Raw genomic sequence first — 16,073 nt, 5'->3', positions numbered from 1 at the left:
CAATTTGCTTGATAGTAACTCATTATTGGTTTCCTTCCTTTCCGAGTTTCTCTTTCCCACTCTGGGCTCCCAAACCACTTGCTCTCGAATCTTTGGCTCTAGGCTGGCTTCCAGGGAAACCCAACTAAGCTAGGTCTATAATTTTCTTTCTTGTACAATCTTTGTGAAGTTTGGGTATCAATGCTATATTCAGTTTTTAGAATCTAGAAATTTTACTTTCATTTCCTATACTCTGAAATAGTTTAAGTAGCATTGGATTTATCTGATCTTTGAAGGTTTGAGAGAAATCCCTGTAAAACCAACTGGGCGTGGTGTCTTTATGTGGGGTTCTGACAATCTTCTCTATATTGTCTATAGAAATTGCTCTGTTTAGACTTGCTATTGATACGGGGGAAATTTTGTAAATTATATATTTCTGGAACATAATCCATTTCAAATGGTTTTATATAGGTTTTCAAATTTATTTACACATAGTTGTGCAATGTAGTATTTATAAATTTTTCTATTTCCTCTGATTCTATGGTTATCGTTCCATTATCATTTATTTCTTATATTTATACTCCCAAACTTCCCTTCCCTGGCCCGTTTTGGTTTAGGTTAGTTAGTGGTTTGTCCATTTTCTTGACTTTTTAAATAATTAGCTTTTAGGGAGCAGTTTCATTTTACTATTTCCTCTTGATCCAAAGATTGTTTGGTAGTATGTTTTTACAGCTTTAGGTGGAAGGGAGGTTTTTAAAATGTCGTTATTTTCTAGTTTTGTTGAATTGTGGTCACAGAAGGCCATTAATATTATTTGCATTTTTGGAATTTACTGAGATTTTCTTTGTAGCCTATAATATGTTAATTTTGTGAATTTTCCATGTGACTTAGAAGAAGGTTTAATCTCTATTATTAGGGTTCAGTGTTCAATGTACATTTAGATCTACTTTATTGATAATTTTGTTTACATCTTCTGCTTCCATAGTAATCTTTTTGTCCAATTAGGTCTATTCTGTTCTGAAAGAGGGTGTTAAAATCTCTAATTATTGGAGTTTTTGCTTATTTCTCTTTGTGTTCCTCTTAGTTTCTGCTTTATAATAGTTGTTGCTGTTTTATTAGACACATGAATATTAATGGCTTTCTTCTTTGTAAATTGTGGCCTTAGCATTACGAAGTGTTTTTTTTTGGTCTTCTTTTTGGTGATGAGTGTGAAGTCTTGCTAGTCTAACAACAAATTGTGAGCCTGTTTTCTTTTCATTTGAATATGCCTAGTTTATCTTTTATTTTAACCATTTCATCTTATATTTTAGGTAAGTCTCTTCTATCCAGCATAGAGTTTCATTTTGACTGTTTTTTCTTTTTCCAGCTGAGGTTTTTTTCTTTTTACAGGTGAGTGAAGCCCATTTGCATGTATTGATACAATTGATATGCTTCACTTCAGCTTTATCATCATGATATAAAGTCTTTCCTATAAAATCTGTTTTATTATCTTTCTCTCTTTCTATCTCTTTTATTTTGGTATTTAGGAAGATGTGTATTTTGTTTTAATAACTTTACATAATACCATTCAGTCCCCTCTTATTCTGATATTGTCTTCCTACTATAAACAATATTATAATTACCTAGTATCCTCCTCTTTCTGTTCTCTCCTTTACCTTAAGCATCTGATTTAATCTTTTCATTTCCAGGGGTTTCTTTCGTTTTTTTTTTTTGGTGATTAAGATTGGCTCTAAGCTAACATCTGTTGCCAATCTTCTTTTTTGCTTGAGGAAGATTGTCCCTGAGCTGACATCTGTTCCAACCTTCCTCTGTTTTATATGTGGGATGCTGCCACAGCATGGCTTGATGAGTGGTATGTAGGTCTGCTCCGGGGATCCACACTGGCAAACCCCTGGCCATTGAAGTGGAGTGCACAAATTTAACCACTATGCCTTATTTCCAGTTTTTAAAAAGCAAGATTTTCTCTTTATGTATAGTTCCTGCTTTCTCGCCATTTTTGATATTTGTATTATATCCATATTATCAAAGCCTATAAAAATTAAATACTATTCTTTTAACCTTATTCTCGCTGTTTGTCCCCAATTCTACTGTAAGATGCTCACCACCAAAACTTAGGTTGGATTCCTCCAATCACTTTCTGAAGCTTATTCTCTAGTAGTCCTCAAAAAGATGATAGGAACAATATTTCCTGTGTCCTTGCATGTTTATAACTCTCTATGCCTTTAAAACTTTTATACTTGGAAGGCAGTTAAGCTAAGCCCTTAGCTTAAACTTTCTTTCTTTGAATATCTTAAATATGTTATTCAATTGCATAATGGCAAAAATTTTTCTGTCAAAATGTCCAATGTCAATTTTATTTTCCTTCCTTATAACTGAATAGATCGTTTTGCCAAAATACTCTGATTTTTTTCTTATATTTAAAAGTCCAAGAGTTTTGCCAGAGTATGTTTTGGCAGTGGCTATTCTGGACTGATTTTTCTAAGTAAATGACATGAATTTTTGATATATATATTCAAATTTGACACATTTTAGAACAATTTCTTGAATTACTTTTTAAAATAAATTCTATATTTTGGAATAATTTTAATTTTATGGAAAATTCTCTAAGATAGCACAGACAGTTCCCATATCTCTTTCACCTAGTTTCCCCCCTTTGTACAAACCATGGTACATTTGCCAAAAATAAGAACTGACATTCTGGTAGTTTGTGTTTTTCATGGGATCTGTCCATTTCATATAAACTAGAAAATTTATTGGCATAATTGTTCAGAATGTTCCCATTATTATCCATTTGATGTCTGTAGGCTCTGTAGTAATTCTCCTCTTTCATTTCTGATATTAATGATTTGCATCTTCTCTAGCTTCCTGATTAGTTTGGGTAGTGGTTTATCAATTTTAATGATTTTTCCAGATAATCAGCTTTTGGTTTCATTGATTCTTTTATATTGTGGTTTTTAAAAAAATTTTATTGATTTCTGCTTTTTTAAATTTTCTTTCTTCTTCTTGCTTTGGGTTTAATTTGCTCCTTTTTTTCTAGGTAATGTGGAAGCTTAGATAAATGTTTGAAGTTTTATTTCTTTTTAAATATAAATGTTTAGTGCTATAAATTTTCCTCTTTGTATTCCAGGTGCATTGCATAAATTTTGATATTTTCTGTTTTTATTTTAATTCAGTTCAAAATATTTTATAATTTCTCTTGTATATTTTATTTGACTCATGGATTGTTTAGAACCGAGTTGTTTAATTTCCAAATATTTGGAAATTTTTCAGGTATCTTTCTGTTACTGATTTCTATTTTAGTTTTAGTAAACTAAATAAGGTTTTTAGTTTTGCTGACGTCAGAAAACAAACTTTGTGTGATTTCAATCCTTTTAATTTTTTGTGACTTTTGTCACGGTCTTGCATAAGATCTATCTTATTGATTGTTCTATGTGCAGTTGAAACAATGTGTATTCTGCAGTGGCAAGGTCAAGTGTTCCACATATGTCAATTAGGTTAAGTTGGTTGATGGTTTTGCTCAAGTCTTCTTTATACTTGCTAGTTTTATGTATACTTATTCTACCAATTGCTGAGAGAGGAGTGTTGAAATCACCAACAATAATATTAGTATTGCCTATTTTTCCTTTTAGTTCTATTAGGTTTTGCTTCTCATATTTTAAAGCTCTGTTATGAGATGCACCCACAATTATTATTGTTATATCATCCTGATGAATTTATCCCCTTATCATTAGAAAATATCCCTCTTTATCCTTGGTATATTAGTCAGCTCAGGCTGCTACAGCAAAGTACCACAAACTGGGGGGCTTAAACAACAGGAACTTATTTTCTCACAGTTCTGGAGGCTGGAAAATCCAAAATCAAGGTTCCAGCAGCGTTGGTGTCTGGTGAGAGCTCATCCCTGGGTTGCCGATGGCCACCTTCTCCCCGGGGCTCCTGTGGCCTCTCTTTGGCATGTGCAGCTGTGTTGGGGAGAGGGGAGTGCTCTGCTGTCCCTCCTCATAAGGACACTAATCCTATCAGATCAGGGCCCCACCCTTACGACCTCATTTAACCACAATTACTTCCCTAGAGGTCCATCTCCACATACAGCCACACTCTGGGAATTAGGGCTTCAATATATGAATTTGGGGAGGACACAAAAATTTAGTCCATAACACTTGGTAATATTCTATGTTTTGAAATCTTTGTCTGATAGTACAGCTACTCTAGCTTTATTTTTGTTTCATATTTTGAAACAAAACATACTTTGTTTCATATGTTTCTTTCATATGAAAGAAATATTTTCATATTTTTCCATCACTTGACTTTTAATCTCTGTCTGTCTTTACAGTTAAAGTGAATTTCTTGCCGACAGCACGCAGTTCGGTCTTGTTTTATGCAGTCTAACAATCTTTGCATTTTAAATCTTAGAGCAATTTCCTCTTAATCTATTTGCTGATATTGGTATAGAATAAGTCTACCATGTTGTTATTTGTTTTCTATTTGCCCCACCTGTTCTTTGCTCCTCTTTATCTTTTATCCAGTTTTCTTTTGGATTAATTGAACATATTTTATGGCTCTGTTTTATCTCCACCATTGGCTGATTAGCTATTCATCTTTTTTATTTTCTTAGGAGTTGCTCTAGTATTTATAATATAAATCTTTAACTTATTACCATCTACTTTTAAATCCTATTAAAATACTTCATATAAAATATAAGATCCTGGGGCCAGCCCCGTGGCGGAGTGGTTAGGCTCATGCACTCCGCTTTGGTGGCTCAGGGTTTCACCGGTTCAGATCCTGGGCGCAGACCTAGCACTGCTCATCAGGCCATGCTGAGGCGGCGTCCCACATAGCACAACTAGAAGGACCCACAACTAGGATATACAACTATGTACTGGGGGGCTTTGGGGAGAAGATGAAACAAAAAAAATAGAAGATTGGCAACAGATGTTAGCTCAGGCGCCAATCTTTAAAAAATACAAAAGATCCTTACAACAGATATTTCTATTTACCACGTCCATCTTCTGGGCTATTTTTGTCATATATTTTACTTCTACATTTGTTATAAACCCCACAATACATTTTTTTTTTTTTTAAAGATTTTATTTTTTCCTTTTTCTCCCCAAAGCCCCCCGGTACATAGTTGTGTATTCTTCGTTGTGGGTCCTTCTAGTTGTGGCATGTGGGACGCTGCCTCAGCGTGGTCTGACGAGCAGTGCCATGTCCGCGCCCAGGATTCGAACCGACGAAACACTGGGCCGCCTGCAGCGGAGCGCGCGAACTTAACCACTCGGCCACGGGGCCAGCCCCCCCACAATACATTTTTAAAAATTTAAAAGTCCTTTAATGATGCTGAAAGTGAGAAAGACTATGTTTTACATTTATCCTCCTATTTTACAAAGCTGCTTTTCTGGTTAACAACATCATTTGCTAGAAGGGAGAGTGAATTCTGCCAGCGCATCTTCTACCCTATTTTGACCAGACGTGACTGTCTTAAGTTCTAAGTTATTGTTACAAACCAGCACCGTTCCGTTAGTTTTGTACAGTATCGTACCTGCGGGATGCTGCTAGTCTCAGTCAATCAACAACTCACAAAAAAGGTTTAGGAGGGCATTTCTAGGGGCTCCAATCTAAGATTACTGGGGTGATCAATCAATCAATGAAACAACGATTATTCATTTGTCAACTTCTCTGTACTCATTCATTAGTTAAACATGGATTAATCATTAACTATGTGTCTGACTCCAAGTTAGGTACTGGCAATACAAAGAAAAAAAGGTGCTGCCCTTTCCCAGAAGGATCTCCCAACGTAGTCGGTTTTAACGGGAGAGTGAAATCAGCTTTTAAAATGCATGAATTGGTGTTTTCCTCCTCAGTGCCTACTGTCATTTCTCCCATAATTCTCTGTGCCCTAAGTTTTATAACTTGGTTTTAATATAAGATAATGTTAAACTACTATAATGATAACAATAATGCAGCTACCAGTTTCAACATGCACTTTTTAATCATCTTCCAATACAACCCTGGGAAGTATTGTTATTCTGATTTTACAGAGGAGGAAACTGAGGCTCAGAGAGTACTTACAGCTACTAAGTGAGCAATCTACGACTGGATTTAATCCAGGTCTGGCTGACTCTGGAGCACCTGTTTTGTCAGAAATAAGCAGAAAAAGGTGGCCCAAGACTTCTGTTTCTGCTTTGAATCCCACAACAGAGAGGTCTGGGCACACTGCAGGGGGTGGATAAATGCTGTTAAAGAATGAAGAGGAAAGGAAGCAATCAGTGAATCTTTCAATCAGTGAAAGAGTGAAAAGGCAACCTGTAGAATGGGAGAAAATGCTTGCAAATCATATATCTGATCAGGGGCTGATATCCAGAATACCTAAATAACTCCTACAACTCAACAACCACAGAAAATAATCTGATTAAAAATGGGCAATGAACTTGAACAGACGTTTCTCCAAAGTAGCTATATAAATGAACAATAGGCACATGAAAAGATGCTCAATATCACTAAGCATGAGAGAAAAGCAAATCCAAACTACAATGAGGTATCACCTCACACTCATTTGGCTAGCCACTATAAAAAAATTAATTAAATAACAAGTGTTGGTAGGATGTGGAGAAATTGGAACCCTTGTGTACCGCTGGTGGGAATGTAAGATGGTGCAGCCACTATGGAAACCAGTATGGAGGTTCTTCAAAAATTTAAAAATAGAAGTACCATATGATTCAGTAATCACACTTTTGGATATAAATCCCAAAGAATCGAAAGCAGGATCTTGAAGAGATATTTGCATACCCATGTTCATCGCGATATTATTTACAATAGCCGAGAGGTGGAGGCAGCCCAAATACCTATCAAGGGATGAATGGATAAAGAAAATATGGTATATGCATAGAATGGAATATTATTCAGCCTTAAAAAAGAAAAGAATTCAGTCATATGTTACAACATGGATAAACTTCTAGGACACTATGCTAAGTGAAATACACCAGCTGCGAAAAGACCAAGACTGTATGATTCCACTTACATGAAGTATCTTAAGTAGCCAAACTCATGGAAACAGAAATTAGAATGGTGGTGGCCAGAGGCTGGGGGGAGGGGAAAATGTGGGAGTTTTCTATGGCTATAGTTTCAGCTTTGCAAGAAGAAAAAATTCTAGAGATCTCTTACATAATACGATTATAGTTAACACTTCTGAACTGCACACTTAAAAATGTGTAATATGGTAGATTTTATGTGTTTTCTACCACAGTTAAAAGAAAAAAGAATTAAGAGGAGGGCAGCCTCATGATCTGCTGTTCACGTCTGGACTTATTTAGCTAAAATCGAGCCTTGCCAGCATTTTCATCCAATGACAGAGCCTCAAGAATCCCAACTTTCCTTTACTCACGATAGGAGTGGCCTCGTGGCTCCGCCAGGTGTCGCCCTCGTTGGGGCCACCCTCATCCCGCCCACAGCCCCGCCCACAGCCCCGCCCACCGCCAAGCTTCCTCCAATCGCGGCCCTGGCCCCGCCCCCTGCCGAGCCTCTTTCCTGCATCCGGGGCTAGGTGGGCTGGCTCTGGACCCGGAGAGGCATGGAGGTCCACGGCGAGCCCCAGGCCAGCCCGAGCTGTACGTCGTCCGCCCCGGACAACTCCGGGGTCTCGGTGTCCAAGGAGCTGCTGACTGCGGGGAGCGGCGGCCGCGGAGGTGACGGGCGGGAGGCGGCGGCGGGGGGCGCGCACGTGCGGCGGCGGCGGGCCGCTCCCTGTCGTGGCCGTGCACCACGAGAGGGGCCCCGGGGGTGACCGCGGGGCCCCAGCGTGCCCGCCGCCGCGGGGGGTGACGGTGGGGGCACGGAAGGGTGGGGGCCAGGCACCCGGCCGCGGCCCCGGGGTTGGTTCTTATATTCTGCATGGTGGTGGGCGCGCACTGTGCCGAGCGCCACAGCAAGACATCTCCTCTAAAGAGAAGGCCTTAGGGTCGGCGGTCTGGGTCAAGCAGGTGCCCGGTAGTGGGGGCAGATGAATATTATGGATTAATACCCCCCCCCCCCCACCACCGTTCCCACCCCACCCCCGATGCTCACAGAACCAGCGGCCCTTCGTGTTGCTCTCTTGTAGAGGGAGGCATGGGTCCAGGAGATCCACATAGGATTTCAGACACTATAATAGAAAATTTAAAAGCATCGGTTCGAATCCCAGCTCCACGAGTAGTTAGCTGTGGGCCTTTGGGGGAGTTGTTTACGTTCTCCACGCCTCAGTGTTCACCTTTGGAAATGGAGCTCGTGGTACGTATGGAATTTTTGTGAGGAGGAGAATGCGCTTGAGGGCTTGGGCATGTTCTCCGTGAATGTTTGCTTGAAGAAGTTTCTAGGAGAACCCAGAGCATCCAAAGGAGTTAGAATAATAGTAGCCAAAGCTTGTGTAGTGCTTAGTCTGCCCCAGGAATTAATTAACTCGTTTAAGCCTCATAACAACCCTGTGCAGAAGGTTCTGTTATCTCCACTTTATAGATGAGGAAACTGAGTCATGGTGTGTCATACAGATAAGTAATTTGCCAGAGATCATTTGGCTGGAAAGTGGCAAAATTGGGATTCGAATCCCATCAGTCTGGCTCCAGAGTCCATGCTCTTTACGCTAATCCCATTGCTAGGCCTAAAGTCGCTAAGCCATGAATGTTTGTTAGCTCTGCTTTGTGGGTGGACAGGATTTTTGTACCAGAGTGAAAAGATTTTGCAAGTGTTGGGAACAAGGTGTGCAAAGCCTTGAGTTTTGAAAGACAAGTCTTATTCTCTGAGCTCTGATGGGCTGGCCAGTTGGGTTGATTTGAGGAGAAGTGAAGGACGAGCTGAAAAGGTGGAGTAGGGGGACAGAATTTCTCCCAAGGCTGTTTTGTGTAGGTTGGGCATCTTTACTGAAGGGGAAGTAACCAGGCAGGCATGTTTTAGAAATGAAGAAACGAATGCTCAGGGAGGTTCGGTAATTTGCTCAAAGTAACGCAGCTAGTAACCGTCTCCATCACTTAGCCATTATTGTGCTCGGTACCGCTTCCTCTGTTCCGTCATTGCAGACCCGCTCTTGTCAAGGATGGGTTTCTAATGTAGATCAGAAGGTGCAGTTTAGTGTCACTTCTTACTCAGCATCAGTGACACAGAGATGTATGAGACAGGCTTAAGAGAGGGGAGATGGATGTACATAAGGAACTGAAATGTAATGGAACTTGGAGTGCATCTTTTTTTCAAAACATCTTGGGAAATGAGGAATGATTTAAGACTTGAAAGTGGTCCTGGAAAGCCTGCTGATGGGCCCCTAGTTCTTTACGCTGTAGTGGATTAAATGTGTGTGTGCTTTCAGGTATTTGGGACAGGTTGCTCATCAACTCCAAGCCTGATTCCAAAAAGACTTCCACTCTTCAAACAGTTCGGATAGAGAGGAGTCCCTGTAAGTACCCTTCCGTCTCTCTCTCTTCCTCTCTCTCAACAACTCTCTCTGATGTTAAATTCGGCCTAGTTAAGCAGTTATTTGATGGGACAGTCTCTGCCTTGATGGTCAGATATCAAACCACAAAGAGTCCGGCAGAGCAGGTCTTACTTGTCAGCGCACAAGGATGGAATTCCTTACATTGTTTCCCTGCTTTCAGAGGATGAGTTTTCCCAGAAAAACTCTTCATGGGATGAATTTTTGGAAATCAAAAACAATTATTGTTATCTCTATGGGAAATTTTTTTTAGGGGTTACTGAGCTCCAAATGTAATACACAAGTTTGGGAAAACCCCACCACATCCCGTTAAATGGGACACAGTTTCTTAAATGGCAAATGTTACTTATAATACTAAATCATGGGGCCAGTTCTCTTCATTAATTACTCTAGAATATTGCTGTTCTGCACACTTGTAAATATATCCCACACTCAGACTTTGTTCCTATAGCATTCATATAATACACACCATCTGTGTAATTCACTCTTCATTTTTTAAAAAAAATAAAGACAAGAATTCAGTGAAAACAATGTAAATGATGCATGAGATTCTGTCTGTAAACCAAGAAATCATGAGTATTCTGAGAGCGGAACTTAACCACAGGATGCATTAAATTTGCAGCAGGTAAAATGACCACATGGGGGCTGTCCATTCAAATACAAGTTCTTGTGTTGACATAGCTTTTCATTTTGGTAGGGTACATACCTAGGAGTGGAATTGTTTGGTCAAATGGAAAGTGTATTTTTTTGTAAAGATGAAATTGCCAAACTATTTTCCAAAGTTGGGTATACCATTTTGCATTCCCACCAGCCAGGTACCACACCCGGTGTGGTCTGTCTTTTTAATTTCAGCCATTGTAGTGTGTATGTAGTGGTATCGCATTGTAATCTTAATTTCTTTTTCCCTAATGACTAATGATGTTGGATGTCTTTTCATGTGCTGTTCACCGTTTATGTGTCTTTGGTAAAGTGTTCAAATCTTTAGCCCATTTTAAAAATCAGGTTATCCCATTAAAAACAACATCTTTTGTAGTGCAGGCCTGCTGGTGATGAATTCACCGGCCTTTATATGTCTGAGAAAGTATTCATAGTGTTTTGGGTTTTGAAAGATGTTTTCAATGGATATAGAATTCTAGGTTGACAGGTTTTTAAACTTCATTTTTTTCATCTTTCACTAATTAGATGTTGCTTTGCTGTCTTCCAACTTGCATTGTTTCTGATGAGAAGTCTGATGTCATTCTTATCTTTGTCATGTATATAATATTTCCTTTTCTCTCTGGCTCCTTTAAGATTTTCTTCTTTATCTCTGTTTTTCACCGGTTGGATGGTAATGTGTCTTGTTGTAGTTTTCTTTGTGGTTCTTGAGCTGGGGGTTTGTTGAATTTCCTGGATCTGTGAGCTTATAGTTTTCATCAAATTTGGGAAACTTTTGGTCATTTTTTCTTCAGATATTTTTTTCTGTTCACCCTTCTCTCTTAGCTTTCCTCCAGGGACTCCAGTTACACTTAATTTTGCTACTTGAAGTTGTCCCACAGCTCGCTGATGCTTGGTTTTGTTTTGTTGGGGGTTTTTTCAGTCTTATTTTGTGTGTGTTTCATTTTGGGCAGTTTTTATTGCTGTGTCCCCAAGTTCACTAATGTTTTCTCCTCTGTTGTCTAGTCTGCTGTTTAATCCCATCCAGTTTATTTTTCAAGCCAGATATTGTAGTTTCCATCTCTAGAAGTCCAATTTGAGTCTTTTTTTTTTTTCGCTCGAGGAAGATTCTCCCTGTGAACATCTGTGCCAGTTTTCATCTGTTTTTTTATTTTTATTTTTTTTGAGGAAGATTAGCCCTGAGCTAACATCTGCCGCCAATCCTCCTATTTTCGCTGAGGAAGACTGGCCCTGAGCTAACATCTGTGCCCATCTTCCTCTACTTTATATGTGGGATGCCTGCCACAGCATGGTGTGCTAAGCGGTCCCATGTCTGCACCCAGGATCCAAAACAGTGAACCCCAGGCTGCTGAAGCAGAACGTGTGAACTTAACCACTGCGCCACCGGGCTAGCCTCCAGTTTTCCTCTATTTTGTGCGTGGGTTGTTGCCACTGCATGGCCACCACTGAGTGGTGTAGGTCTGTGTCTGGGAACTGAACCCGGGCCACTGAAATGGAGCGTGCCAAACTTGACCACTAGGCCATGGGGCCAGCCCCCAATTGAGTCTTTTTTTAATATCTTTCATTTCTTTCCTCATTGTGACCATGCTCTTCTCTGCTTCCTTGAATATGTGGAGTGTATTTATAATGGTTGTTTTAACATTCTTATTGGTGGTTCTGTCGTCTGTGTCATTCCTGGATCTATTTCTATTGATTTTTTTCCTACTGTCTGTGGATTATATTTTCCTGCTTATTTGCATGCTTGGTAATTCTTACTGGATGCTGACATTTTGAATTCCGTGCTGTTGTGTGCCGGATATTGTTTTATTCTGTTTAGGAGAACTAGAGCTGGCCTGGCTTCGGGTTTAGCATGTCCCCTTCACAGTACGCAGAAATAGCTGGCTTCTCAGCATCGTGGTTCATGCTACACATGAAGGTACCTGTGTGCTCCACGTGATTCATTAAAAACCAAAGCAGAGCAAAATCGCCTGATCCTCCGTCTGTGGTAGTAGATTTCAGTCTGCAGACACAGAAGTACCTTTATTTTTATCAGTAATTTCTCTTTCTATGTGTCTGAAAGGGCACGAGGGCTAACATTTACTCACTGCTTAGTATGTACTAGACATTGGGTGGGACTTTGTACGTATGTGACCTCGTTTAACCCTTCTAGGAGCAGTATTTTACAATTAAAAGTCCCTTTTTTTGACTTTTGCTATCATTTTCTTCCTCCACACTCTGGACATTTTAGTCATCTGTTGTGTAGCTGTGTTAGTGACTTAACAAGTTTAGAGAACTCATCATACACACAGTTATGTGCTTGGCCCCTTTTGAGAGACAGAGAAATTAGATATCCCTTGTTTGCTGACTCTCTTGTACTTAGCACAGTGCCATTTACAGATGAGTAAACTGAGATTTCGAGGGGTTAGATTAAATGTATTAGTTAGGACTCCTGTGATTTTAAATGACTGAAACCACACTCAGATTGCCTTAAGTGAAAAAAAAAAATTATGTTGGCTCCTTTTATTGGAAAGAATGATTTCAGACACATCTGCATCCATGTGCTCAGTGTCGTCAGGGGTCTGCTGCTCTGTACCCCTTAGCTCTGCTTTCCTGAGTGTTGGCATAATCTACAGTGGGCTCTTTCCCCCCGTGTGGCCAGCTGGCCAGTTTATCAGCAGCTCCAGACTTACGCACAGCAGCTCACTCAGCCAGTCGCTCACTCAGAAGGAAGGGTGTCTTTCTCAACAGTCAGACCATGTCCCAGGGTGATCTTGCATTGGCCTGACTAGATCACGGTGTCACTGTATATGCCACTGAACCAAATCATGGTGTCCAAGGTTGTGGAAGATGTAGGCACCCATGGGGTGAGGGACAGGAGTGACTGAGAGTGACAGAGCTTAAAACGAAAGTCAGGGTTATGTTATCAGATGAAAGGGGAACAGATGTTGGGCAGGTAAAAAACCCACTACTTAATTAACATGCCCACGGTGATTCCAGTAGAGGAAGAGGTGGAACTGGGATTCTGCTGATAACCTTGTCAGGCTGCCCCGCAGCCCGGTGCCCTTCACTCTTAGGTCATGCTGCCTCCTTACTCAGTTACTGTTTGTTGGATGCCAGCCTTCCAGGAGGTTACAGTTCTGGGCATATATGAAAAACACAAATGAAACATTGGGAAATAGTTAATTGCTAAATTGTGAGGTCCTGTGGATGGAGGTTTTTAAAATGGAAAAAACTAGAAAGATTTTTTAATTATAATTATTGTCATTATTATTACCATTACATTCAGAAGTGTCTTACAGGAAATTCCGGGTTTTAAAATTTGAAGTTTGGCCAAATACTAACATGAATCTTGATAAACTGTATTTTTCCTCCTTAGTGTTGGACCAAGTACAGACCTTTCTCCCACAGATGGCTCAGGCAAATGAAAAGCTAAGAAAAGCAATGGCAGCTGCACCACCTGGTCGTTTCAACATTGAAAATATCGATGGGACTCTTGGAAAAGTTATACAAATGGTAACTCTGCTTTGTTTTAATTTCATAAAATAAAATTACCCGTGTGCCTCGTCACTTAAAAAACGAGAGAGCTGTTCCATTTTAATTCCAAGTGTTATTTTCCTTCCTGGCAAGTCAGCTGGCGTTTCCAGTGCAGCGTAGGTACTGGGTCATTTTATGTGAGGATTTTAGAGGTCAGTAAGCTTCCCTGGGCCCAGTGGAGGGATGTCGTAAATACAGAATCTTAGGAGGGTTTGTTCAAATCAGATACTACATTTGTTATCTGGGAGCATTAATTTACTAAATGATTTTTTTTTCTACCACTTAAAAATATAAAAACCATTCTTAGTTCATGAGCTAAACAAAAACAGGCAGAGGGCTGGTTTGGGGCTACAGGCCGTAATTTGCCAACCCCTGCTAAAAAACTAAGAATTTTGTTGCTGTTGTTTTTGGGTCTGGTACCTAGTGTGGTGCCTGGCTCATGTTAGTATTGGTTGAATGAATCTTGTTGAGTGTATTCAGGATATATCGAATTGGTTGGGGGCACTTTTTAGATTTGTAGTAAATGTAAATCATTATATTGGACTCTGGGAACTAAAAGAATAAAAGTGCCATATTGTATTCAAAACATTTCTTGTCCTTTGTGCTTAAATATTTGTGCTAAATGTTGGTTGTTCCCAAATGTTGTTTTTACAACTTTTTGGGGAACCGCCCTGAAATAAATTTCCCACGTGATGCTTTTTGCAGGATGTGGCCTTGTTTGAGATGAATCAATCTGATTCAAAAGAAGGGGACAGTTCAGAAGAGAATTCACAAGACAGTTCAGAGGACAGTTCCGATTCCGAGGATGAAGAGGACAGCTCTGAAGTCACCGTAGATAACATTAAGCTTCCTCATTCAGAAGACGGAAAAGGCAAGATAGAGGTTTTGGACAATCCGGCCTGTGAGAAAAAGAAATAGTGAAATAAATGATCTAAGAGTCAGGTGATCTCTGCCTGCTAATTCTGTGAAAAAGAAGGTGGCTCACTCATTATTTTGCATTTCAGGTATCTGTGGTGCTTTTATGTAATACTGGATCTATTTTGTTTCTTGGAGAAACAGAAGCTGCCTTTTAAAGAGTTGGCGAGGTACCATTTGGGGATCTCTAAGAGTAAACTGTGTTTGATCTCCTGCTAAAGGGATTTAGTTTAGAAAGCTTAGCTTTACGTCTGGTGGTGAGTAAATCTGTTGGCATCTTTTTTCTTCAGCATAGACTTCAGAAATATCAAACTCGTTTTAAGATAAAAACACAAATCACCTGTTTATTTTTGTTTTAAATTATCCTCTTGGATAAAACAAACTGGGATTTTCTTTAGGTTATTATAAAGTCCAATTTATTTCTCACCATCAAAATGCGTTCAATGAGGAAGAACTTTTTTTAAGAGAGATTTTTCACAAAGAAAAGAATTATTTATATTTAGCTTTCCTCAGGCAGATCTACTTTCATTTAAAAAAAATATTCCTTTCTGGTTTGAGCTGGAAAACTGGTGCTCTGTGGCTTAATCACTGTTGGTGTCTCTGCAGCCACTCAGTGTGTGTAGAATTTACTGGTTGGAAAAATTTGTGGGTTTTTCGGTTTGGTTTTTTCTTTTCTTTTTTTCATAAAGCAAGTTTTTTTTGTTTCAGCTATTAAAACTATTCTGCACAGTTGCCCATGGTTTGAAACCTATCAAATGTAGACAATAAGGGACACCACAGGAAAATTAGGGCACAGTACCAAAAAAGGTCACAGCTGGTTTTCCCTGTCAAAGGTCAGATTGATCCTATGCTGGAGTCACCTTTCTGCCTCATTCTTGACCTTATTAAATTTGTTTCACATCTGCCATGGGACTGGCATTGCTCAGACCCAAGAATTTAAAGGATTATCTCTGAGTGGGTTGAGCTGATGGAATTTCGTCCCCTAATGTTTGGAGCTCTCTTTTAACTATTTTTCCCTACTCCTCACATTAACCCAAGACATCTTGTCAATACTCAGAAGATAATTCTCAAAGTTCTTTCTGGTATTTCCCATGGGAAATTGGAACCAGCTCTTCCAAGCTGTGCCTCACTAATTATATGAAGAAATGAGCCAGTCTGGAAACAAGATTTCTCTGCTGGAAAGGGCATTATGCTATACTTTGTAGCGCCAAACACAACTGTGATGTATTTGTTGGTGTAAATATTTAAAGATCGTCTTCTACCAGATAATATTACATTATATTGTGGGAAGAATTGCATTTGTCTGGTTCATTACTTAGCCTGGTGCGTGGTACATGGTAGGCACTGAATAATGTTAATAAATGAATTAACAGGTGCATGAGGGTGTATGGGGCATTGTAAGCCATGGCAGGCTGCTCCAGACGGCGTGTGAAGGTGTAACCTCACAGGAAATAAAGTAGAAATAGACTGAGTGACCAGTGAAAGAGGCTAGTATGTGTTAGTAGCTAGTATGTGTTAGCTAACACATACTAGTATGTAGGACTAACACATACTAGTATGTAGG

The 16,073-nt window shown here is 39.6% G+C and overlaps 1 protein-coding gene across 2 annotated transcripts; it reads left to right on the top strand.

The window, feature by feature from the left end:
- Positions 1–7,501: 7,501 nt before the first annotated feature.
- On the top strand, positions 7,502–14,535 carry NOPCHAP1 (NOP protein chaperone 1). 2 transcript variants are annotated; one of them, XM_046645930.1, is made up of 4 exons: positions 7,503–7,658; positions 9,305–9,391; positions 13,437–13,573; positions 14,300–14,535. In XM_046645930.1, exons 1-4 carry the CDS (start codon positions 7,544–7,546, stop codon positions 14,510–14,512), a joined length of 552 nt encoding a protein of 183 aa, XP_046501886.1. In that variant the 5' UTR covers positions 7,503–7,543; the 3' UTR covers positions 14,513–14,535. The 2 variants fall into 2 exon arrangements, with proteins under 2 accessions (XP_046501887.1, XP_046501886.1); XM_046645931.1 differs by lacking the exon at positions 9,305–9,391 and having other exon boundaries at positions 7,502–7,658.
- The last annotated feature ends 1,538 nt before the right edge of the window (positions 14,536–16,073 follow it).

Source organism: Equus quagga, chromosome 19, assembly GCF_021613505.1.
Source record: "Equus quagga isolate Etosha38 chromosome 19, UCLA_HA_Equagga_1.0, whole genome shotgun sequence".
NCBI lineage: Eukaryota > Metazoa > Chordata > Mammalia > Perissodactyla > Equidae > Equus > Equus quagga.
The sequence above is the reverse complement of the archived record's forward strand: the minus strand, read 5'-3'. Positions and strand labels throughout refer to the sequence as shown.